The 26,031-nt window shown below is 41.4% G+C and overlaps 1 protein-coding gene across 3 annotated transcripts in view; it reads right to left on the bottom strand.

Annotated features, from left to right (window-relative positions):
* The window catches only part of ZNRF3 (zinc and ring finger 3), a 66,242-nt gene that overhangs the window by 9,301 nt on the left and 30,910 nt on the right, over positions 1–26,031 (bottom strand). For all 3 annotated transcript variants that reach the window (XM_015878314.2, XM_015878315.2, XM_015878317.2), the window contains exons 2-3: positions 17,678–17,803; positions 508–582 (exon numbers count right to left, since the gene is read on the bottom strand). In XM_015878314.2, the coding sequence (XP_015733800.1) occupies positions 508–582; positions 17,678–17,803 (201 nt within the window). The remainder of the gene's footprint in view (positions 1–507; positions 583–17,677; positions 17,804–26,031) is intronic.

Genomic DNA, 26,031 nt, shown 5'->3' with positions numbered 1-26,031 from the left:
AAATTCTCCTGGTCCATATAATACTTAGGCCAAAATTCAACAGCTGTGAATAAGAAAAAACAGTTATACTTTTTTTTTTGTAGGAATTTGTTTGAACAAAGTTTGAAGTCCATTTTGCAATCACAAAAATAACAGCTGCTCAACAATGCTGTTGATTACAAGCTGGGCATGGCCAAACTCCTCATATTTAGTGCTGGGCAGAAACCTCATTGCCTCGAGGCCATGAATATTTGCCTCGATACCTTCTCAAAAATGCAGCACCAGTATTGGATTCAAGGTTCCAGCAAAGGCTAGAAGAAAAATTTAATTCACATATCCCTCTCATTCTATCATTCTCAGCATCTCCATTGCTTCTTGTAAGCAGGAAAACCACAGCACCACATTAGTCAGGATCTGCATGTCTTAAGGTTGCTGTGCTCAGAGGCCTGCTGGCCCTGTGCTGCTGCTTCTGCAGTTCTAAAGGAGTCCAATAGAGGGGGTAATAAAACTAAGCTCCCTCCTTCATACCTGATCAATGGCATCCGGGTTTTCAGAAACATCAAAGATGACCGCTGTTGCTCCTCGCTGCACTGCTCTTTTTGCCTGCAATAAGAAAGACAGAATCCTCAGACTTATCCCAGAAGATCACAGACACCTCCAAAATTACTCCCTTTCTTCATTCCAGGACAACGGTCGTAACACTGTTAGATTCTGTGTAGTTAAAATCAATGACAGAGTCATTGCAAACACAAGTTACTGAACCAACAAGGAATGCACTTAAACTCCACTGTAGCTTCTGAAATTTCTACCTTTTGCCACAAACTCCTTCTTCAACAAGCTTTAAAATGAATTCAGATGTGATTTAGACCTTTCAAAGATTTTAAATACAGTATTTCTATTTCCCCCCCCTCCATATCACTTGGAAGCACTAACAAAAACAGCCTCCTCTGTCATTTGGGGTGGAGATGCAAGTTCACTAGAATAGAAAATAAAGGCAGACCAGGTTCTTTATGATCTGTAAGTGTCCTTGGCTGTGACAAGCTCTTGGTATCAATCTGTGTACAAAGTGCCTGATTTTCTGGGTCCTCACAGAACACTGCTCTTTCTGGCCACTGGAGGTCAGAACTGCTGCATATAACATTTCAGCATCAGGACTGTTTAAATGTGAAGCTTTTAATCTAATAACGTCCAAAGCTAGAGTTACCAACAGTGAGAAAAAAACATATTAAAACTCTCTGGGATACATAAAAGAGTACTTTAACCATCTAGATTAAGATAGTTATCTGTTTCTGCCACCATGCCTCTCTACATTTCACTCAAGCGATGCTCAGTGGCTCCATAGAGCAATCATTGCCAGGAGCTTCTCAAATCTGCTTCTATCTTTTCTGGATGCAGACTGTAAACCATTATTTCTCCACTATTTCCTCCAGCATCACAGTTTAAAAACAAGAGGTGCCAGCTCTGCAGAGAGAGTGGCAAAACCCAAACTTAAGATATAGAGGAAGCATCCAAAAGCTGTGGATTATGAAACATCACACAGTGCTTTAACACAGAATGAGAGGACCTTAAAGATGACCCAGCCCCAGTCCCCTGCTGTGGGCTGGGTGCCCCCCACCAGCTCAGTGTTCTCAGAGCCCTATCCAACCTGGTCTTCAATACCTCCAGGGATGGGGCACCCACAGCTCTGGACAGCAGTGCCAGGGTCTCACCACCCACTCAGTACAGAATTTCTCCTTAACATTCAACCCTCATTCTCCCCTGTTTTACTTTAAAACCCTTTGACCACGTCCTATGACTATCAGACCCTATAAAAAGTCCTTATTTACTAAGACAACTGCCGGTTAGAACAAGACTGTAAATTTGAGCATCTTCAGGTAATTTTCTTTGTTCTACTTTTCTACTGCATTTTTATTTTCAAACTAACAAAGCCCACCAGACAGCACATGAGGGAAACCAACACCCAGACGGAGTCTCTTTCTCAGAGCAGCAGGTATTTGTCCTCTTTGAAGTCAGCACACCTGGCTAATCGCTAGTAGCTGTTGGGGAGGAAAAGTTAAAAGGAATTTAGTACACATTCTCCACTGAAGAGATGTGGCCCTGAGGTGAAAACTCATCCCTGTTTCCCAAAGAGGCATCTTTTACAAACATGCAGCACATGTAGAACTGTTCGGGGTATTTAGGCTGTACTTTCAGAATGGTCAGCCAAAAAGTGAGGCACTTTGATCTCGGAAAATATTCTTATAAAGGATTTGGAGGTCGGTTCAGAAAAGTCTTTCATTTGCAAACACACCAAATGAGCAGTTTACAGCACAGCAACTCGTTAAGTTCCCATGAACAGGACGTAATCTGTATTTTTTACTTTATATTGCAAAATGGAATGTGAAAGAACAAGGGAGAATAGGTTTAAAAAAGGGAGGGGAGACTGGGGTTATTGATGTTCAGAGGAGGTTTTTTACTCAGAGGGTGGTGAGTTGATGGAGCAGGCTGCACAAAGTAGTTGTGGGTGTCCCATCCCTGGAGATAGCCAAGGCTATGGATGGATCCTGGGCAGCCTGAGCATGGGGATGGAGCTGGGTGATCTTTAAGGTCCCCTCCAACCTCAGGCATCCTATGTTAGAAATTAAAAGTATCAACTGGGTTGAAAATCTGTGCTGGGGACAATAACATTCTTTCCCGTGTCTCAATATTAAGCAGTATAATACAACTAGAAACAATCCCAAGTGATACAACTTGAAGCATTTTCTATAAGGCTACTCAACAGCAGTATTATACCTATAAGGAGGGCTTCCCTTATCATTCTACCTGAGTCTTTGTCCCTGCCAGCACTTACACATAGCAAGTTTTATTTAATCTCACTAACACTTGAACACTGAAAATTAATAATGATATGTCACAGGATTATTTTGATTTTTTGGTACCATGAAAGATTGAAACTGGAATTGAGTTGGAAGGGATCTTTAAAGGCCATCTTGATCCCTCCCCCTGCAATGAAGAGGGACACCCACAGCTCCATCAGAGCCCTCCCTGTCCCCTGATGCTGGCTGTCTTTCAGATGGATGAGTTATGGGGCATCCACCACATCTCTGGGCAGCCTGTGCCTGGTGGTTCAGGAGGTGGGAGACGGGACAGCAATGACCTTCCCACCATAAGTGAAGAACAGGTTCAGGACCACCTGAGGAAACTGAACATCCATAAGTCTATGGGTGCCAAAGAGATACACCCCAGAGCCCTGAGGTTACTGGCTGCATTTCATTTTCCCACCCCATCCCAGCAAGCAGCACACAGCGCTGCCCGCTCCAGTGCTCTGCGGCTCCAGCTCCGCCGCTTGGCGGCAGCCCGGCCTGACCTTCCAGGTTTCGCTGGCAAGAGATCAGAGAGCAGCCACAAACACACCACACAGCCTGCCGCTCCCCCTTCCTCCTCCTCCTCCTCCTCTCCTAAAACTCGTTTTTAAAACCACAGCGCTCTGTTGAGAAGCAAACGAGTGTGAGCAGGCTGAGGCCTGAGCACAGCCGCTTCTGTCATCTGCTGTTCTCCTTCCCATAGGTTGGAAGGGGCAAACTGGGGGCCCACCGTGCACCCATAGCCCCAAAAACCTCAGGGCTGGGGCTGCAGGGACATCCTGCCTTCCTCTGTCCCCAAACTTGTGGGGTAATTAAAGCTGAAATGTCTTTGAAAATGCCCTATCTGCTCCCCAACAATCAGGACAGCTCAAAATAATGCAGCCAATACAAGTCCCAATTAAAATGATCCTGGTCTATAACAGGCACATGACTTTTTCATATAAGGCTACTCAACCCTTTAAAGACTACTCCATAAACACAATTTTTTTCTGAGCAAAGTAGCCAAAACCCAGATCAAAAAGACACACACCAGTTGGGAGAGAAGGAGGGATAGAAGCGGTACTGATATCTGCTTCACCTTCACAACACCAAGGTCAAACATAGACTTCCTCAACTCAACCTCCATGCAATTAGCAGAAAGCTGTAAAGATGCCAGGCATCTTTATCTGAGATGATTTCTCTTCAGTGGTTTAAAATAAATGACATTTCTGCATCACAGTGTTCTTCCTCTTTTGCAAGAAACAATAATAAATAAATAAAAAAAAACACACAAAAAACCCATCAATGAGATAATGGCACCTTCAGTAATTTAAACAGTTATTCTTTGTTCATAGTGACAGTCACCTCACAGTTCTTTACATTCAGAGTTCAAAAACCTAAACTATAGAGCAGTGGACTCTGACCTGTTTGCTTGACAAGGCCACCACATAGAAGCGCCACCATCTTAACTTTCACTCTTTCTAAAGAGTGCTCCCACATCCTTCAGGTGAGGCACTGCACAGGGTGCACAGAGAGGTGTTGGTGCCCCATCCCTGCAGACACCCACAGTCAGGGGATGGGGCTGTGAGCACTGATGGAGCTGTGGGTGTCCCTAAGCACTGCAGGCAGTGGGAACATATGGCCTTTGGGTGTCCCTCCAACCCCAGCCATTCTGTAAGTAGCTCTCTACACAAAAGAGACAAGCCATCCAGTGTCATATTTGACAAGCGCAACTTTCTTTCACTGTCTGAAATACATGGGGATGAAGCAGGTTCTTGGTGCGCTGCTTAAAAGGGAGGCTCTCTTCCAATATGAGCCGTAACCCAGCCCCAGCTTTGTGCAAACAAGCCAGAGAGAAGACAGAAGCACAGTCAGTGCTCTCAGCGGATGCAGATAACAGACTGGTCATGCAGAAGCACAATTAGAGGGGAGGAACAAATCTTTAAAGCTGTGTGAAGGGCAAAAGAACAGGAAGAAGTCCATACCCTGCATGATAACATTGTGGTTATACAGGTGAAGGAAAACACCTGATGAGGCACGATACGTATGTTTAAAGTTTATCTAAGCGATCTGGAGAACAAAGGTAGCAAAGGATGTGTAGAGAATTTCTGCTCTGAAAACTTTGCAGCAGTGTATTATGATGATCACACCAGCAAATACTGTAAGCAGAACTTCAACACAGAACTAGTGATCTGTTTGGGTTGGAAAGGACCTCAAAGATCATCCAGTTCCAACCCACTGCCATGGGCAGACACTTCCCACCAGATCAGGTTGTCCAAAGCCCCATCCAGCCTTGGAAGAGACATCCACAGCAGCTGGGCAGCCTGTCCCAGAGCATCATCTTTATTAGAAGAACTTTGTCCTAATATCCAATCTAAATCCATATAGGTTAAAGCTCTTATCCCTTGTCCTGTCACTACAGTCCCTCATAAAGAGTCTCTCTAGCTTTGGTCACAATGAGGTCTCCCTGGAGCCTTCTCTTTTGTCACAGCAGAGGTAATCCAGCCCTCTGATCTGTGCTAACTTTGTCTCATACACTGATTTTACCTATATACAGATATAGAATCCATTTCAACTAATATTTTCTATATTGGTTTCAAGTGCTGTGACATCTCCCCCTGAAAACACATACAAAAAAATCACCTTAGAGCTGCATAATTGCCTCTACTCATCTCAATTAAAGAATTAAAGTAACTAATAGAATTTCATTGGCAATAATCCTGTTTAAGATTTGTATTTTCCAATCTTCACAGCAGTTTCTACTGGATTATTTTGCTTTTTTTGTGTGTGACACAGTACGTAACAGGTTAAAAATGCTTGAAGCTTATTTCAGTTAATCATAAACCAGGCACTGAACAATCAAGGTGGTTGAGTATTCCCTTCTGAAAGTCGAGAAAGAAAACAAGCTGTTAAAATCTACTGTGTTTTGTGCATTAGGGAAATGTGAATAGGCTGAAAATAAAACGTCCAACATGGAAGACAAAGACCTAGGGGCTCTATTAAAAGGAAAAGTCAATTCTGCATTAGAATTTACTCAAACACAAGGCAAACTCCCCTCCCACCCCACAACTGAATGCTGGATATAAGTGATTCTAAAACTAAAAACAAAGCCTACAGAAGCACCTTTGAATTTGCCTCTGCTCAGTCCCTTAAACATCACCAGCCTCTCACTTCATCAGAGATCCTTTGCTGAAAGACACGTGGAAACAGAGGGATGCAGAGTGTTTGTTATATGTTTTATGTTTGAAAGGCTTCTTTTAACTGCAAGCATATCACATAGGATTCATCTGTGTTTCTGTAGCATTTTAGTTTACATGGGGATCTATCAACAAAAATATACCTCGTTGTTTTTTGTTTGATTTTTAAGCTAATTTCCTAGATAAAAGTGACAAAGTGATGGGAGGAAAGGATGCTTTGGAAGTATCTGCTTCTTGTATGGAGCCACAGACACAACTTGCTGCTAGTACATCAGCCTCACAAATATTCTTACATTAACTATGTGCCTGTCTTACTAGATGAGCCTCTACAGACTCAACTGCATGAACTTGGTTCTAAAACTCAGTACACTGTAAATACAAACTATTAGGGATAGCTATGCTATGTACTATGTGAAGGAGTTCATTTATTCTCTCAGACTAGACAATGGCTTAGGTAGTAACTACAGTACAAACGCCAGTAAGCTGCTTTTAGCAAACTCCCTAACTGTCCCATCTAGTGCCCAGTATGTGCTATTAGCTGGGCCTTATTGCACAGCTGTATCAAGTATGAATGGGACTTTTTTCTTTTCCTTCTTGTTCTAAAAGGCATCTTTCTTTTGGGGAGGGGGCAGAAAATATGATAATGTTTGCTCTAAGTGAATAGAGTCATTAAGAGAATTGGTTTATGCATCCTCATTCAGCTGATAACTTAGCCAGCCTAACCAAACCTGCACTTCTGTCAGCTTTTGAGGTTTTTCCCCCCTTGTTCTCTCTATGAACTAAGATTTATTGAGCTTGAGGCATATCTTCCACTTTAACCCAGCCCATCAAACCAAGAATTCCATGTCAGAACTCTCCAGATTGTGGACTCAGTGGTCATTGATCTGCCAAAAGAGTGGGATTACACAAGCTGCATGAGGTTGAACCCTTTTGTAGCTGATTCTATCATCAGCTGTCTTCAGTCCTCTGAAGGATTCAGCCAGCCTCTCACACAGTGTACTGGTAACGTGCAATCAACACTCAGTAGCAATCCATTTGCCTGTGCCATGACTCCAGGGAACATGATTTTGGATGAGAAGGTCCGGTCTCTTGATTTATTCCTCTGGAGTTGTCAAAGATGTCAGCAATTTTGACTGCAAGAGATGCCAGTTTTCATCTTGCAGCTTAAAGAACTCTATCACAAAGAGAGCAGGAGACATGAATTGCATGCCCCATTGTACAGACAGAAACTACAAGCATAATGAAAAAGCAGAGACTTGAAAACATAGAAATAACATTTGATTTCAATGATAGGAACAGCATCACTTAAAACTAGATAATAAGACCCATTTTACTTGAGAAGCATAGAACATCAGCCACAGGCAAAGAAGGATATTCTGCCATAACAGACTGCTGCGCTCTGCTTATCACTGCCAATATTGCACAGCATTATGTCAAACATACTTTTTAATTACAACAAACTCCCAAATCTCTTCTTCCTCTCAGAGCTACAGAGACCATAGACTAATAACATCTGCACAATGCAGGTCATCCCTTGCATCCCTCCTACAGTGTCAGGCCCTGACATTCACCAAAAGCACCTTGCCCCTTGAGTTACAATTGCAGTTAGAAAGCCAGGCCACTGGAAGGAGAAAAGGAGGAAAAGTTACAAATTAACCAACTGATGCCTCAGCTCTGTTAATGTACAATTCCTCAGTAACTCCAGAAACAGCGAGTTCAGCAAAGCACAAGCAGGATGACATTTCAAACCTTGTCTTCAAGTGAGGAAACAGGAGCTTTCAGATTTCTGACTCAAAGCAAAAGCGGCCAGTATCAGAACAAGACAGTAAAGCCCCAAAGCATCGCACTTACATAAAGATTCTTCCTGCCTGTAATCCTTCATTTAGCACCTCTGCCACTTTGAGATTGGTTTTATAATCTAAGTATCCTATGGATAATGCGGCATTATGATAATTGCTTTATTAAAGAAGCAATACTGGAAGTTCAAAACTACATAACTATATTTAAAAATACTATCGCTATTAAATACGTGATGTACTTCAGGTTCGAAAAGACAACCATATACTCATATGCTACGTAATCACATCTGGCACAGGGTAGGGACTGTTAGGACTGATGGAGCTGGGGGTGCTCCTGTGCACTGCAGGCAGTGGGACCAGACAGCCTTTGGGGATCCCTTCCGCACCATTCTGATTCTATGATTCCAATGTGATCCATAGATCCATACTACTCAGTGCTAAGAAGCTCTCAGTTAAAACTAAGGAAGAAAAACAAACAAGTAAGAGCCTTTCGTATAAGCGGTTAGGGAGAAATACTGCCATTGGTTCATAGTCTAGACAGAGTGAAAAAAACACACACACACACCCCACATGAAAAGGGTATTCATTTAATCCTGAATACAGCCAAGCCTACTGGTTGGAAACCTTTTGTGATACACTGCATTTAAGGGACTCCATTCTGCAAATCCTGTCTTCTGCTACTACAGTCCAAGTGCAGGCCAACCCTCCTTGCTATGAGAGGTCACAGTTGCAGGGAGAAGGGTGAGCACTGGAAAAGAACATTGGAGGAACGGAAGGTCTTGAACAGTGTAACAGGGGCTCAGCAAGAAGCATTCATGACAACTAACCAACTAATGAATGGTTATTCAGAAATCTTGTTACATTTTATAACCCTTCGGGGCATGAGAATTCCTACAGACAAGCAACCTCCAAAGCGTAATAGTCACAAGATGTGTTCATTTTTGAAACTGTGTAGTAACATAAAATAACTTTTATTATCTACAACGCAAAGATACGGCAAACTAAAACTGAAATCATGCAGTAAAGCACAGAATCATTTATCAAGAAAAGTTCATGTAAATTTTGAAGACTATTAGGCAAATATTCATACAATCACCTCAGCTTTCTGTCTCCCAAACCTGCCTTCATATACTCAACATCTGCACACATCTCTAACTCACTTGAAGCCAACATTCTGGGGTTTGAGTTATGGTCCTTGTGTTCCATGCCACATTTATGAAGATCAGAGCACTTGCATAACTACAATCATGTTGATATGAGCTGTCAGAACTCGCACTTGGAACAAGTGCAAGTCCCAGTCAGGTCACATTCAAGTGACTTGAATGTCACTTGAACACAAAGTCATGGACACAAAAAATGATAAATAAATGACTTTTATTCTATTAACTGCCATCTAGGAACAAAAACACTCATTATCTCATTCACCTCTACAGCTTCTAAACTATTTCCCTCTGTTTTGTTTATTATCTTAACTGTCTATTTCATTTGATCTCTTCCTAACCACAGAGACTGAAGTGTGCTCTAATAGAACACCAACTTAAAATTAGAAGTCAGAATGTACACACAACAAAAGGAAAAACTGAGTATTATATCTCAAACTCAGAGTGTTTTTTTTCTTATCACAAAGTTCTTGAAATCCTTAATTCCTGCAGGAATTCAATCCAGTCTCAGTCAACTCAACAGGGAAATCCAATCTTCCTAAGAAACATGCTTTATTTTAAGGTGGAAAGTTCTTCTCAGTGAAACAATTTGGAGTTGTGGCTCCTGACTTACAGCTTTAGATAAATATTTAAGTATCTTAGGAAGGAGTTTAAAATTTCAAACAGAATTAGCTCAGGTGAAATTATGTCAAGAATAGAGAACAGGCCTAAGACATTTGCAGTAGCCTATCAAAGATATGCTGACACCTACAGCAACCAGAATTTGAAAGGCAGAAGAGCTTTGTGCTCATCAGTACCATACTGCTGTCCTCTAACTGGAAGGCAAGATGAGGTAGAATATAACTATAGATCACCAAAGTGTTGTAAAGAAATGAAAGCAAGTGTAAGTGCAAAAAACTATGAGTCTCTTAGGTCAATTTGGGTTATGTATCTGTCTTCAATAGATAGGAATGAAAAGTCAGTATCTTCTGCTTAGTGCTATTGTCTTGTTTGGCCTCATCCTCAAGTAGCCGGCTTTCATTCACAGGCTGAGTTCTACCATACGCAGAGATAACACAACCATGTGAGGTGGTAAAACAGTAGATCCAAAACTCAGAGAGAAGCAGCTGTGCTCTTTGTATTACTACACAGTCACAGTCTGTGCAAGTATGACCAGACAGATCTCATGGAAGCCAAGGTGAACTGTCGAGCTGCATCCCCCAGTACAGAATAAGCATGCAACACCCAGTATGGGACTCCAGCCCCTGAAAGAACAAAGGCTTATAAAACTCCCTTGGTGTACAGTAGAATACTGATGGTTCTTCAGTGAGGTCTTCAAACTTGAGCCTTCTTCCTCAGAAAGAATCAGCCTGGGTAATAAGCTCAGTAGTAGAAGGATGAATGGCCCACCCCAGTACTATGGCTTATGTAGCAACCTTTCATGGGTTGGCTAAAAAAAGATGATATGGACTGTCTTTTAGATAGTGGTTCCTGGTTTAGGATTAGATTAGTTTCAAGGTCTCAAACTGTGGTGGGCCCTTGTTGTTAGTTTGTTACTTCTTTCAAAAAAAAAAAAAAAAAAAAAAAAGTAAAAAAAAAGAATAAAAAAGGTAGAGGATTCTTATTACAAAGGGAAACTGGAAACTTCTCTCCACACAAGCAGCGACATGGCTGTATTGCTGAGGCCTCAGGGTAAGGATTAAAGAAAAACAAAATAGAAACCCTTCCATCTCTAATTAGGGTCTTCATTTGCCAAAGAGCCATTCCACAGCGGGAGGAATTACATTCAGGCCGTTGCTTGGATAACGTCTCCCAGCAGGTTGGCTCCTCAGAGCAGCCTACTCTGAGCCAACAATTTCTGGTTACTTGGAGGCAAGCAGCCTGCATATTGTTTTAACTGGCCTGGCTTTTGCAGCCAGTTTTGCTGAAAAACAATCTTCTATTCAGAATGCAGAGATAAAAGCTTCACTCGGTTTGAATTTGTCCCCAGTTTCTTTCTCCCTTTCTTTTTTTAAACATGGGAATTATAGGTTCTGGAGTTTGCATTATTTCTCTTGTAGACATCAGTATTTTTCTCCCTCTGGCCACTTGATTCTTTGCCAGTGAAGGCTGCTGTCTGGAGTCCAGCCATTCATCAGCCCCTACCTCATCATTAACACTGTGGTGCTGGCGGTCACAGCCCATTGCTGGCGACAGGAAATCCTAACTTGCAAGAGGTTAACCACAGCCCATAAACAGCCAGGCTGGCTCATTAGTCCCTTACAGTCAGCTGAAGGGTCCAGACCCTCTGGGAGTTTCAACACTGTTCATGGACTCAAGCATCTTTGCATTCCATGCCCATAGCAAAACGGCTTCACTTCCTTCTCCCTTAAAAAGCTTCCTACTTCCATCCTCTGGCTAAGGTCTGTCTTTTTTTCCTATCCAAAGCCAACCAAGTCATTTGAGTACTTGGATGAATGTCTGGGCTTACTAATTAAAACACTGATAAGCCACAACTGAGACAGATGCAGTAGAATACACATAAGCTTTTGATGTTTCTAATAGATTTAGTTTCATACCCACCATGAGCACATCTAAGGCAATAGCTATGCAGAAGTTGATAACATGTGCCTAATAGTCTAAAGAACTCATTTCACAAATACACCCAGTTCTGACCTCCAAGAAATAACCCACCAGAACTGCAAATGGCTTTAGTGCTCCCTACGTTGACCAAAATGTCCTTTTCATACTTAATTTTTGAGCGTGCAGTATGAATTGATACTCTTAAATTGTCATGCTATTCAAACAGCCACCTCTATTATATCCACCTAACAATCATGGAGACATGCTTAGAGCAGAAAAAATAGTTTCTGGAAAGTTATCTCAGAAACAGAACGTGAAGCACATTTTGTTATATCAACTTTTCCTCTTTCTCCCCTTTCAATCTTGTGAAAGCTTCTGCAAAACAACCGCTCATATATGCAATTTCTTTATTACCACTGCTCATTACATCTGCTCATCTTTTAACCTGAGTTTTGGGAGTCCCACTGATGCAGCTCTGGTTACATACCCCAGTTCTCCAATTTCTCACAAAGCCTCCTGTCTCTTATGGACTGAAATTAGGCACTCATTCATCTATGAAGTCCTACAGAATTCCATTCCCTGCCTCCATGTCTGCTCCCTATTTTCTTCACTTTCCAAGTCATTTATCCGATTCTGCTTGTCAGACATTTGTGCTCATCTCTGCTCCAACATATCTGCACCTGAACGATCATTCACTACTTTAAGCTCTATTTCTGTAGTTCTTCCAATGAATGGGCAACTGTGTGTTTCTCATTATTCCATAGGCAGATTCTGCATGTAAATAAGCACAAAGTCTCTCCCAATGTTTGAGAGGCTCACAAAGTGCATAGAATCACGAGGGTCCAAGTACTTGATACTTAAAACATTTACATGTTACTATTATTTTTGTTATTCCTTAGTCTTTACTTATTCATTACTCAGCCTGAATTTCCATTAATTTCACTGAGAGTTCTGACTGAGCAAAGACTCCAGTAACACATGTTGTGCAACAACAGCTGCTTCTTTAGCTGAAGATAAAAGCAGCTGTGTTCCAGTTGGTTGGAAAGGAGCAAGGATGGTGGTGAGGACTGCTGAGGACTCAACTCTAAAAGTGGACGCTTATGTGAAGTAATCAATCCAACAATAGCAAACCTAAGGAGTGCCCAGAGGGGGGAAGCATCAGAGGCAGCCTTTCTTCGTGAATAGCTGTTGCTTTTCATAACAATGCACAGTGAACATGAAAAGGAAGTTAGTAAAATAATGTAATAACATTACTGGCTAATGGAAACAGCCACCCCACAGAACCAAAGACTGACAGATCTACTTCATAACTGCATGACCTGTCCCAGCCCTTGTTTGCCCACTGCTCAGTGTGAGCCCCTCTTTGGCTTTGGCCCAACTATTCTTTCTCTCTGCATCTTCCACCATATGATCCATATACAGCATAAACCTCCCCACTGTCTCAAAAACTTCATTGCCTCACTTGTCAGTTCTACCCATTCTCAACCTTTCCCCATCTTCCTCAAAACCACTGCTGAAATTAAGGTGCAAACTAAGCACAGAGGAGGCAGTTTAAAGAGTGGAAAAATGAGAAACGTGAGCTCAAGACTTGAGCTGTACTGATGAGACTGCTGCTCCATGCAGAGTCCCCATTTTTGCTTCTACACATTTCTCCACACTCTGCTGCCAAACACGCCTACATGCAATATTTTTTTCCTTTTTCTTTCCAATTCAAATTCCATTTTTAGTCTGTTAAAATAGGCTTGGAGTTAAGAATGTGGTCTGTGGAGGATGGAAGGAAAGGCAAGGAGAGAGTAACAAATGCCCTGAGCTTTTGTTAAGTGTGTTTTGCTTTAAAGTGATTTTTTTTCTTATTCAAACACACATTTGTCCCTATCGGGAAGATTTAAGAGGATTACTTCTATATCTGCCACTATGAAAAGTTCAGGTCTTCCTGAATAAAGATATTACCCTTTCTTCTGACCTTATCTGCACAATTTTGTTAGAATGCCAGAGATGTTTATGTCTAGGTGCTGTTGAGGTCTCATCACACTGCCAGCACAGGAGAAGAAACAAGGTCAGAAGATGAATGACACCAAAATTATTTGCACAAATAGCAGCATTGCTTCAAATACAATTACAGAAAATGCTCTGTGGTTGTTTAAAATGGATGTTAATCTTTCAGGTGCCCTGAGTATTATAAGCAGGTTGCAGTAAAAGTAATGCCTCCTATTTTTTTTTTTCCCATGGAAACAATAGACAAATAGTACAATAGAACTACTTGATCAAGCAAATTCTCAACTATAAAACACTATTTTTCAACACAGTCACCACCATTAGCTGTGTGTTTTCACCAGCAATGAACATGAACCTGCATGTCTCACTTGCAAGCATCTGTATGGATGTCTGGAACATGGCTGTCTTCCACACTGCTGTTGCCAGAGCTAATATTATACAGAAGCAAAATATAAGCTTAGATAATCCCTGTAATTCTAATTTACACGTAACTGTATGCTTAATTTAGGCTATGAATATCAATGGACAAGTTAATTTATTTAATTCGCCTTCCTTCGTTTCATTGGCTCCAAATGAAAAGGATCAAAGCCACATTTTAAAGAATGTGAAGATATTCATTTCTAAAGGATTAGCAGTATGATATAATTCAAAGTTCTTCTTACAAGAAAGCCAAAAACTATCTTCCTCTTTTTTTTTTTGAAAATGAATTTGTAGGAGAAAGTAACTTAGCAAAACTCCTAATAGAGTATATGTGGTAGAGTTACTCTATGCACTTAGAACACAACCCACTCTATCCAAAGATTGCCTTATCTGAGAAGGGACTCATTCAGTTTGGATTCACACAGGTCATGGTTCACACAACAGAAAAGCAGGATGGAAAGAAATTAAACTGACTGCACTTCTCAGGCCTGATTTTCCACAGCTAACTGTTACTGCTGCAAAAAAAGGTCAGTTTTCAGAAGGATGCTTCTTTGGAGGCATTTTGACAGGTTGTAAGGAAGGACGTGTATCAGCTGATTACTTGCTCATCCAGGTATGTTGATTTAACCAGCACATGTTAGAGCATTTTTAACTCCCATAAGAACACAACTAGCAAATGCATTGCAGAGTTTTCCCTTCTCCCTCCAGGACTTACACCAAAGCTTCACTAAGGAACATCGTTGTTAGGACAGGGAACTAATCAGGACTGCACCTCAACACCAGCATGCACGCTCCCAGAGTTAGTGCAGGACTGTCTGAGCTCACAGTGAGGGTTACAATATTCTTGGATAGAAGTATTGCACAAGTTAAATAGAAGCCAGGCAATTAGTTTATGTACAAAATGAGAACAAAACTCACACAGGCCCACTTGCTACAGTTTCTCAAGCTTTAGATTACTCTTTATTCAAGAACTGAGCAGCACAGCCCTGTGATTTCACATTGGATTACCTTACAAGAATCTACCTATAAATTTAAACTAACTACTGGACAAAAGAATGGTTAGGAGTCGCAATTAGATGGCTTAACGCAGACTGAACTCATGAAGATTTTGGCCCAACCTAAGGAGTGCATTCATAATCATGATGTGGCAAAAGGAGATTCTTCTGATTGTTTGTGTCAGTATATTTGTAAATAACCTCTTAAAACAGAGATGAGTGAATGGACTTTAGGGGAACTGTCAGGAATTTCCTTCTATTACAGATCCCTTTGATCCGAAGAAAACAGGAAGCTGTAGTAGTGGGGACATCCTCTCTTTGTTAGCTTCTACTCAGATGCACATCCTCAATTACACATATCCTATTAATATAGAGGAGTCCCTTCAGAAGGCCCTGGAAGAGAAATAAGAAACAAAATCCCTCCTTGGGGACCTCCAAGCCTGCAGAAGGGGGAAGGAGTGCTACTTTTCAGCAAGTCTACCCTATTTTCCTACTGTCTACACTGTACTGATACAAAGAAGCAGTGGCACTGCTAGGTTGTATTTTAGCTTCTTTGCCAAAAGTAACAGGGAGGGAGAGAGTGGGACTGCACATCAGCCTATACAGGACACAGGTAGTGTCACCCCAGCACAGAGGACACAAATACATAACAGGTAGTTTGTAGGCAATGCTGCTTTTCCCTTCCTCAGGAGTAAAGCTACACCACTGGAGCACATGTGCAAGGCAGGCAGAGGGGAAGGAGTCCCATTGTGCTGTCTGCAGAGAAGACAGGAATTCTAGGAGGGGAAAGGTTCCCTTTGAAGCACATGGCACGAAGAGCTTCCCAGTGACCATGGCAACAGGCTCAGTGGGTTCCCAGCCTGAGAACTAGTTACTACAGCCATGCCTGAAAAACAAAAAAGTCTGAAAGAAGGAAAGAGAGGGGGAGGTGGGGTCGGGTGGGGGAGAGGGACTTGGAGCAGAATTAGCCTGGCAGAAACTGAGCGGCTCCCTGGTAGGCAAATCCAGCCAATAATGCTTGCTGGGTTCACGGGGTTTCCTTTTCATTTCCAATGCTTTCTTCTTCCTCTGTCACTCCCCTCCCAGCCCTATTCAGGAGCTCATGAGATCAGTAAAACCCAGGCCTTTGCTTCGCCTGCATGCAGCATTGCCTCAAACAGGGCTGCACTGTGATCAAAGGCAGCGCTAAATCATGGCTGCCACACACACCTCTTCCCCCATCAGAGCCCAGTTTTCACAGGCACTCTAGCAGAAGATAATTTCCACCCCCCCCCCTCAAAAAAAAAAACCTCTTGTGCTTTCATTACAACACACACATCTGACAAAGAAGGATGAACAATTCAAAAATCTGTACGGAAATGTACAGAATTTAGTGTGTCCATCTACCAAACCCATTTAGCAAGATGGATAAACTAAAGCAAAGCTACTAAGAAACACAAGCCGGGGTCTTACTAACAACCACCACAATTAAAGAAAGTCAACAATAGGAACTGCATCTTTGTATCAGACTTGTGTACCATGGAATTTAGCACTGCAGACAGCTTTCAAGTATTTGCTACATTCTACTTCACAGCACCCCAAGCTTCCCAGGGGATCTTATATCAGTTTTGTTTATACTACTCAGCATAAATTTATCACTTGCTCTTTCATATATGAATGCATTTTACCACACAAACACATGCAACACCCTCTTTACTTCTACTACCAGATTGCTCAGTACAAAGGTGCACCAGTATTAGTGATACAAGTTTGAATCTGCTCCCCTAAAATAGGCTGGAATTTCACTGAAACAAAAACAGTATTCCAAGTTAGTTCCAAGTTAGATGAAAAAAGGTTGTGCTACACTGAAATTCAACTCAGTACAATCACTTCTTAGGAGAGATGTTTGTACCATTAGCTAAACCTGCAGTACATTTTAGACATGCAGATAGTTTCCCATTTGAAATGTATTTCTTCTAGAAGTTTACTTTAGAAATAAAGAACAAGTTTTACCTTAAAAAAAAAAAAGGTCAACTCAGGATTATCTTCTGTCTGTTGTACATTCACTGTTCACCTTAAATTACCAATATCACCCTACCCCTAAACTGAGCCAGATTCTAGGCTGAACCCCACAGACTGTATCTGCTTTCCTCCATGCACGCCATAAAACAAAGAGCAACAATTTCAAAGCAATTTAAATTCCAGAGGCCCAAAGATTCCAAATGGAGATTACAGAGATGAAAATTTGCATTTCTCCGATTGAGATACTAAGATTCACTTCTTGGTAGCAATACCTGTCCTCAATTAGAGCAAAAACAGTCTCCTGAAGGGTTGGGTTGAGGATTCCCCTTCCCAGAAAAAGAACTAAATTAGTATGGCCTTCTGAGAAAACTGTACTTAAGAACATGCAGTAAGCAGCTTTTGTTTTTATTACTTTTGATAATAGTTGATAATAAGCTTTATTTGATCGAGCCAGCATCATGCTGGCCATTCACTCTGCTTCTACTCAAATATCACTACTGCCAGCTTTTGCAGGGCTTCATTAGGTACCCATACAGCACAAAAAGGGACATACGTGCTCATTTTGCCATCACCACCTCTTAAATGAGAGAGGGCATTACTTTCTCCTGAGGCATGCAATGCAAAAACAGGCAAAATAGGAATACTTCATGCACTACTAGAGGTCTCATTCTACACTATGTTCATTTTTTTCATTAAGAAATTAACCCTCCCAAGGAATAGTTAAAGGCAGTATTTTTCCCAAACTATTCAATCCATATAGCCCCTTACCTTTCCTAAAACAGTGAGACATGGCTTTGGTTCCAGCTCAGGCTGTTCCAGCTTCACCACTCCTACCCAGCCATATTCATACAGGTCTTCCTCATCATTGCTATTACACAGTCCAAGTGGATGCATCTGAAACAGAATCAGTAAGAAACCATCAGGAAAAGAGTGTAATTCAGAAAACACACACAGATTGTTTTTGAATACCTTAGTTTATAACAAATCTTTATTGAAGTACACCAGAGACACCAACATAAGTCTGCAGTTAAAGAGCTCCATATGTTTCTGAAGCATGCTATCAGTTCAAGACCTTGGAATGTCATGTGAGGCCACCATCACCTTGCATGCATCTTTCGTCTTGCAAGTGACTCAATGCAAAGACAGCTTGTAGGGTTCTGATTCTGTGAATAACTCAAGCAATTACTATGAAATACAGGAAACACAATGGTAGCACAACACAGAGATTTTCCTATCACTCATTTTTCAGGATTCATCATCAGTATATCTGTATTCAGAGAAAAGACGAGTCTGAGCAATACTAGGCAGAGAGAGCAGAATCTTCTGTCCAACTCCCAGCTCTCTCAACCTCTATATTTTGTTCTGAGTTGCTATGAGCTGCCTGCATTCTCACACAGATGAGTTCAACTCACTCTGCTTAAAAAGCTTGAGACAGGAACCTTGAGGTCAGAACCCGATGGGAAAACTGCTCAGTATTGACAGAAAGCAAGAAAAGAATCAAGTAGTAGGAGAGCTCTCTCCAATATTGCCAGGGTACACATTCCAACATAACCAGGCCTATGAGAATCTTTAAGGTCAACAGAAAACTTTAATCCATATTAAAGTCTAACAAAACAGAACTGCTCCTGTATCAGTCACGCTCTGAAACCATAACCCAGAACCTAACCCTAACCCCAAAGGTTCCTACTTTAACATCCTTGAAATGCACTTTGGCACTTTCCATGTGTCTGAAAGGGCAGAAGCAAAAGCACTCCTCAGAGGTGCTTTTCTCCAAGGTTACGGTATCTGTATACATTGCTGGGGGTTTAAAATAACTTCAAAAAGGGCCGCACCAATTTTAAGTGGGTTACTGTTACAGAGCAGACAAACAGCAAACTGACAGCAAAGGAGGAACATTTTATGCTGTAACTCAATCACCTCAAAGCAGTCCTGATGATTACAAGACAGCTTTCACCCTTTGTCCTTTTTTCCTGAGTGCCAGGGTGAAACATTATAGTGTTACAAGCCTCCTTAAGAGCAGCTCCAAATCTTTCCACATGCTGCCATGAGATTAGCCTTTCCTGGCCATACAAAAATACTGTCTACCCACTTTAGTCCAGAAATCATCTTGGAAGGACAAGAACAGAAAATTCCTTCTGCAGCCACTTTCCTCTAGAATACTCTTTCCATAACAGCTTCCAAGCTGTGAGCAGACCTTCAGATTGCAGTCACAAAACACACTCTGCACAGTTACACCTCTGAAAGTCAGGACATGTCCAAAGAGGTTAAAAGAGCCTCACCACCTCTTTTTACAAAACTGGGGCTTCCTTCCCTTTTAGAAGATAGAATGACAATACTGTATGACATCTCTTCTCCAGCAGGAATAGCCCAGACTCCTGAGAACAGACTTCCTGGCTAAAGGCAAAAAGCCACAGATTGCACATAAGTGGACTCTAGCTTAACATCACAGATTCATTTGAGTTGGAAGGGATTATCTAGTCCAACTCCCCTGCAATGAACAGAGACACCCACAGCTCCATAGGTGCTCAGAGCCCCATCCAGCCTGACCTTCGGTGCCTCCAGGGATGGGCATCCACCATCTCTCTGGGTAACCTGCTCACCCCCTAAAGAAATAGCAAAAAATACCTCCAAAAAGGCACTCTTCTCTTTCTGATTTACCACCCGCCACATTCACTTTCTCTATGGTTCTGTAGGATAGAACTGCAGGTCTTTCTCCTGTTGCATGGAAATAAATTGGTTGATACCTTCCAAGAAGTCAGGAAGGTTAACTGCTCCAAATAGCATAGCTTTGCAAACCTGCTTTCCAATCAGAAGGAAAAAAGGAGCAGGCTACCAACCCATCCAGAGGAGCTACTTCAGGAAGTATAAACTGTCATTTACTGATCACCATATTGCATTCTGAAATGCCTTAATGAACACCACCAGTCCCTGCTCTTTGAGCCTTGCTCAAAGAACTTGGTTTCAGAGGAAGCTTCTGAAACCCCCTTGTGCAAGAACATAAAAAACAGAATCCCAGGAGTGTCTGTGAATAAAGAGGTGGAAAAAAGGAAGCAGACAGAACTAAGGCTATCCATACAGTTGTGTTCACCCTGAGGGGAAGAGAGTTTCAAATTCTTGTCCAGATCCATTAACTGTGCCTACTTAGAACATTCATTTACTTGAACTGTAGCAAGGTTGTGTTATGAACGAACAATCTATTTAATAGATGAAAGCTGAGTTTGTTTGCTATCCAGAACAGCTGTCAGAAAAGAATCCTCCTTCAGCATGGCAGTGATGGTTGCTACTGCCATTGATGTCTATGGACAAAGAGAACCGAGCATGTAGACTCCACAGCACAGCCCAAACCAGGCACAGAGTTTTTTCAACCTTGTACATCCTAACAGGACATAGAGGATTGAATCAGGGAGAACAGGGAAATGTATAAACCACCACACACTGGCAAAGTAATCTTGCACATAAGAAACCTCAAACCCAAATGCAAAATCTAGTATAAGCAGTAAGCAAAACTAATAGGGTGCCTCAGGCACTGTGCGGGCAAATATAGAGGACTTACAAGGCTACAAACTCCCAAGCATTCTGTTGCATCACAGTGGAATCTCACCAGAATAATTAACAAAACAAATTACATTATGCCAGCAGTGCTCCCTTCAGGAAAGGACAACCGACATTGTCAAAAACACTGTCCTGTTCAACTAAAAACATGTGACCAAACTATTCCTGGACTATTTGCTCCAGCAAATCTGAAGACTTACAGGACCAGCACAACCCTGTGTAACCACAAACACATTGAGGGAACTCATATTAAAGTACTCAGTCAGCATTTTAAAATCAAGCAGCATGACAAAGTCAATGTTAGATTGTACAATTTACCCACTTACTAATCTCATGACCAGAGCTTGGGAGTGTGATTCCTGACCTCAACCTCTAGTAGTAATTTTTTTCCTCCTCTGGGTTCCTCATTTGTTTCAGTAACTCCTCTCATCTGATTGCTTTCATCTGCTCACACTACTCTTTTTAATGCATATTATTTAAACTTCCACTCAAATCATATTCTCCATCAATCTCGTCCTAATCTCACAATAAATTACTAATAGCAACCTGATCACCTTCCTCAAGTCTCAGTCTCTAGCTCACCTGCCAGTAGAGGATCCTTGGTCTCCCCATTTCAAAAACCTCTTTTTTTGCCTGACATTTTTACAGTGCTCCACAAAAACTGCTGTTCTGTTTCTGTAGGGAATGTACTTAATACATCAAATCACTGACTCCCATTTTACCTACTGCAACTTTCTTCTCTTTGAAGACACCTACAGTAACTCCTCTGCCTTACACTCTTAGAGTTGTCCTTACAATCCATCACTCTGAGCAATCAATACCACTCAGGAATTTCTTGGCATAAAATCCTGTCCATCTTCACATCACAGTCCATTACATTTCACTTACATTTCATACTGAGACTTTAACATGTAGAAGCAAAAGAAGCTTCCCCCCCCCCAATTCACTGTAAGTAAGGATCTCAGAGAGCCTAAACAAAGAAAAAGGTGCACTCACCATGCAAAGATCATGACTGACTGCAACCCAAGACTTTAAGTCCACATAGCACACCATGACCATGAGCACTACCTTACCAAACATAATGAAGAACTCAGTAAGTTCACTTCCATAAATCCCACAAGCCACAAAAGCTTTCTGCCTCCTCCCCAATTTGGGCAAAAACTACTGAAATATTGCTATATTGTATGCATGCCTTCACTGAGCAGTTGGGTAGCCTTAGATATGACCTCTGTTCCCATCTCAAAAGGCTTCTTGAAATATAGCAGTGCAGAAACAAACAAGAAACATACAAAGTTAAAAACATGATCTCTGGGTCACAGTGACATCAGATCAGCTGATGGAGAAAAGGGCAAAAAAAGCTCATTTGATCTTTATTTTCAGTATGAATACAGACTAAAAGCAGGGCCTCACAATCCATCTGACTTCCAATTAAATTAAACCAAGCTAAACAAGGAATTCTTCACTCAAATTACCCATTTATTCTTCCAGCTGTTTTGCTAGTTTGGTTTTGGTCTCCCTCCAAAAAAACCTGCCAGTGTCTCCTGTGCTTAATTCTCTTCCAGCAATCAAATGTTTCATCTCCTGACAAGCAAGGGAAGAGATAAAGCATAAGTTATCTTCATTCATTTCCATTTCTTTAGCATTCAGGGAGCTTTCCACACTGGTAACCATATCTGTTCTTTTAAGGCTCTTCTGACATAACAGTATACATCAAAATGCAAAATAAAAGTATTTTCTCTTTAAAAATAAAAAGCATTTAATAACTCACATATAATGAATTCTCATAGTTTTGTAATCAGAAATGACACCTCTGCAGGGACTGGGAGAGGGCCTGACATGACTTTGAGCACACACCTCCCATCCTCCAGGCAGCTACCATCCCTCCAAACATACAGAGGGAATTTACTCAAAGTGAGAATTTACCAGGACAAGATCCCTCCCTTTATCATTCTCTCACATACAAAAGAGGAGAGGATTCTCCCCTGCACTACTCCTGCTGGGGTAGGATAGGACAGACAGAGACAATATGGCAGAACAGGTAGAAACATATGAAGTGGGCTAGCACTTTCTCTGAGCTCCTACAACACATTCTGGAGGCATTATAAAAACAACACTGGAAAAAAAGACATCCTTTTCATCTCTACTGGAAGACAAGGTACCTTTTGCCTCTTAAAATGGTGGGTAAGCATCTCCTCATCATATCTTCTCAGTGTCCCAGAAAGATCTTAACTGAAACACCTCAGCTGCAGACATCTTCCTTTGAACTGTTTAAGACGAAGCCAAGGGCTTGTGGGCTGGGGCCAAAATATGACAAAGACTAAGGAATCTTCCCACTTTGAAGTCTAAAGAGCTCATAGGACACCAGAGAGCAAGGCTAAATGAGAACACCTAACCAAAAAGTCAGATCCAAGGAGGATCCAAGGTATCTCTGAGTCACAGACCTGTTTCACTTCAGACATCTGCTCTGTCTGGTTTCCTAAGTGAAATCCAGGCCACAGTACAGCAAGTCTTCATATTTGCTCTTCACCACTACAGAACTCTAAGACATTGAACAAAAAAATATAATGGACAAACTAGAAAGACAGCAATAAAACCAAGTAATTGTTTTATATGTGGGAGGAAATGACTAGTGATTTCAAATACCTGCAGTAAAAAAGCAAATTCAAAGAAATATTCTGCATAAATATCTATAATTGAGCTGAACTGAGACTTGAATTCCCTACTGCTTTAGGATCTGAAACAACTGATATACCATATACCATAGCTTTCCCACCTGGAGCATGCTTGGCACAGGCTCAGCTCCCTCCACATGGGTTCACATTCCTTCACCAGACAGGCTTTTGAAATAGTATGTATGAAGGCTTTTGAAATAGTATGTATGAGGTTTTGCATGTGTATGCTGATAGTAAGTAGTAGGAGCAACACAGATCTGCTATTGAATGGGGCTGGCACAAAGCAGTAACAAAACAAACAACAAATAGGCCTAGCTGTCATTGCAACATGATTCTCTATTACCTTCCAGGCATCACAGATACCGTCACAGATGACTGGACAAGTGTGAATGCTACACTTACCTGCAGCAAGGTAAAAAGGAACATACGAGAAGCTACAGAGCAGTCAGTCTCACTTCAGAGCCCGAGAAAATTATGGAATATCCTTATAGATGGTACTTGTAGGTACATGATGGATAAGATGGTGACTAAAAAAGCCTGCTTGGATTTACCGAAGATAAAAACCACAACTATCTCAATACCTCTTACAATAAATCAACTTGAACCATGGATGAAAAGAGCAGTGTATGCAACCTACCTTGATTTTAGCAAACTGTTTTACATTGTTCTCCTTCACCATCCCTGCAACAAGCTTCTAAAGTACAAACTAAACAGATGGGCCAAAAAAAATGGTGGAAAATTAGTTAAATTGGCTCATAGTCTTCAGTTGCTCAAAGGTGACTAATGGTTTAAATTGAAGGGGCAGCTACTCAAAACTCGAGCTCCTTAGGAGTCACTATTAGGTCTGGTACTACTCAGTACCCTCATTAACAACAACTGAGGCAGCATCTGGAACACAAGGTAAGAGGGTGCATTCTCTGTATGTATATAGCCAGCAGATACACAATTCTGACCATTCCACTCTATTTGGCACTTTTAAGATGACACCTGGTATGTATGTCCAGTTTTGGTTCAAGAAGGTCCATTGAGAGGTCATCAAGATGATAAATGGGTTGGAGAACTTGACACATTAAAAGAGTTGAAGGAATTCCACTGTCCATATTAGAGAAGGCTCAGGAAGCTCTGTCTTACAGGTAGTAGTAGAGATGGAGGCAATCTTTTCACAAGGGCACATGATGACCAGACAAGAAGAAACAAGCACAAAAATGCTTCAGGGAAAATTATTTTTAGATGAAAACAATTCTTCACTGTAAGAACAAGCAAACATTGGAACAGGCTGACAGAGAACTGGTGGAATATTCCTTACCAGAAACATTCAAGATTCAGCTTGACAAGGCCCTGGATAATCTAGGCTAAAGATGTGCATTCGATGCAAAGCTGAATCAGATTATCTCCAGAAACCTCTTTGAGCACAGCCTCTTTAAAATCATACTTTGAGTCCACTCTCTTGTCCTTCAAATTAAGGGAAAACTCATTTACAAAAGCTACAGACTTGTTCTGTGACTTCAGTGAGCTTCTGTCTGATACCTGAGACAATTCAACATACATATCCCATTAAACAACTGTTCAACGGACAAGGTTGCCATCACGTAAGAGTTTGATTGTATTAAAGTAACTTACTATGCTACCAGACTGAACAAAGAACCACAAATAGAAAACTCAGTGTATAGCTTCCAATTCTCTGCAAATCTTCAACCCCAATTTACTGGCAACAGGAAGGAGTGCATAAAGCATCATAAAACCAACAGGGGGGTGAGTATGAAAGCTTTAAATACTAAACAAATCTTCAACAATAATTAAATCACAAATAAAGGGAAAGACAGGGAAGCTTGGAGAACTGAACCACCACTATTTGGCACCAACAACTCCTTCCCAGCTAGCCAGTATTGGCTATTTTCAGACCACATACTGAATTGTTAACTAATTATGCAACTCTGTATTGGAAGCTACATGTAGAAAGCTACATGTATTACAGGTGGGGAAGGTTGGCTTATTCACACTATTGATAGGCACAGCCTATTTTTATCAAGGCAAAAGCAAGATGACAAAAGCAAGATGACTTCCTCATCCTGTGCTCACAAATCATAGCTGTACAAAGGAACATTCAGCCTTCAGCACAAGTTTAAAGTTTAGCTGGTAAAATGGTTTCTTTTTTTACTTTCAGATGCTTTTTTATTTGTTTGCTTTTTGTTTTGAGGGAGAACATCCTGCCAAAACCCAAATCACCACAAAACGTAACATTATAGGACCTGAACATTCCAGCAGTGCGTTTTTCTTGGCTATCAGTTGTGACCATGTGGTTCGACCCAGTGGTTAGCATTGAGCCCACAAGTGGGTTCCACCAAGCTTTCTCTATAGCAGAGCATCAAACATTCCTGAAATCCTCTCACAGTCCACTTTACTCCAGGAAGTAAAGCCAAGGGAGATGATGAGAAATCCAGTCTGTGCTGCTATTAAATGTTAAAACAGAGATAAGCAGTTGAAAGCACCCACCGTGCACAACAGCTCAGTAAAATTCTACAACAAACAGGCTGGTATTATACACACAGCCCAACAGACCTTGTGAACACTAGTGGTAAATTCTGAACAGCAGCCAAAGAATTAGGGACCAAGACAAGACACTGACCTAATTGGTCAGCACACAACACCTGAACCTAGAAAGCAACACCATACCTTTGATACAGGGACACAAACCTGTGACTAACAGACCATGCAAAGTATATGGGAGCAACTAACCTGTTCCACTGCTCAGCTTCAAATTCCTTAGGAAAGAAAGAAAGCTGACAGCAAAAAGACATACCTAACAGTAGCAGCATGTTCTCAAACATTGCCCTGCCAGGGTTGCTCAGTGTCAGAGACACAACAGATACACACTGCCCATGCACACATATGTAATTA

Source organism: Coturnix japonica, chromosome 15 (assembly GCF_001577835.2).
Source record: "Coturnix japonica isolate 7356 chromosome 15, Coturnix japonica 2.1, whole genome shotgun sequence".
NCBI lineage: Eukaryota > Metazoa > Chordata > Aves > Galliformes > Phasianidae > Coturnix > Coturnix japonica.
Note: the sequence above shows the minus strand (reverse complement) of the source record. Positions and strands in the feature narration are given on the sequence as shown.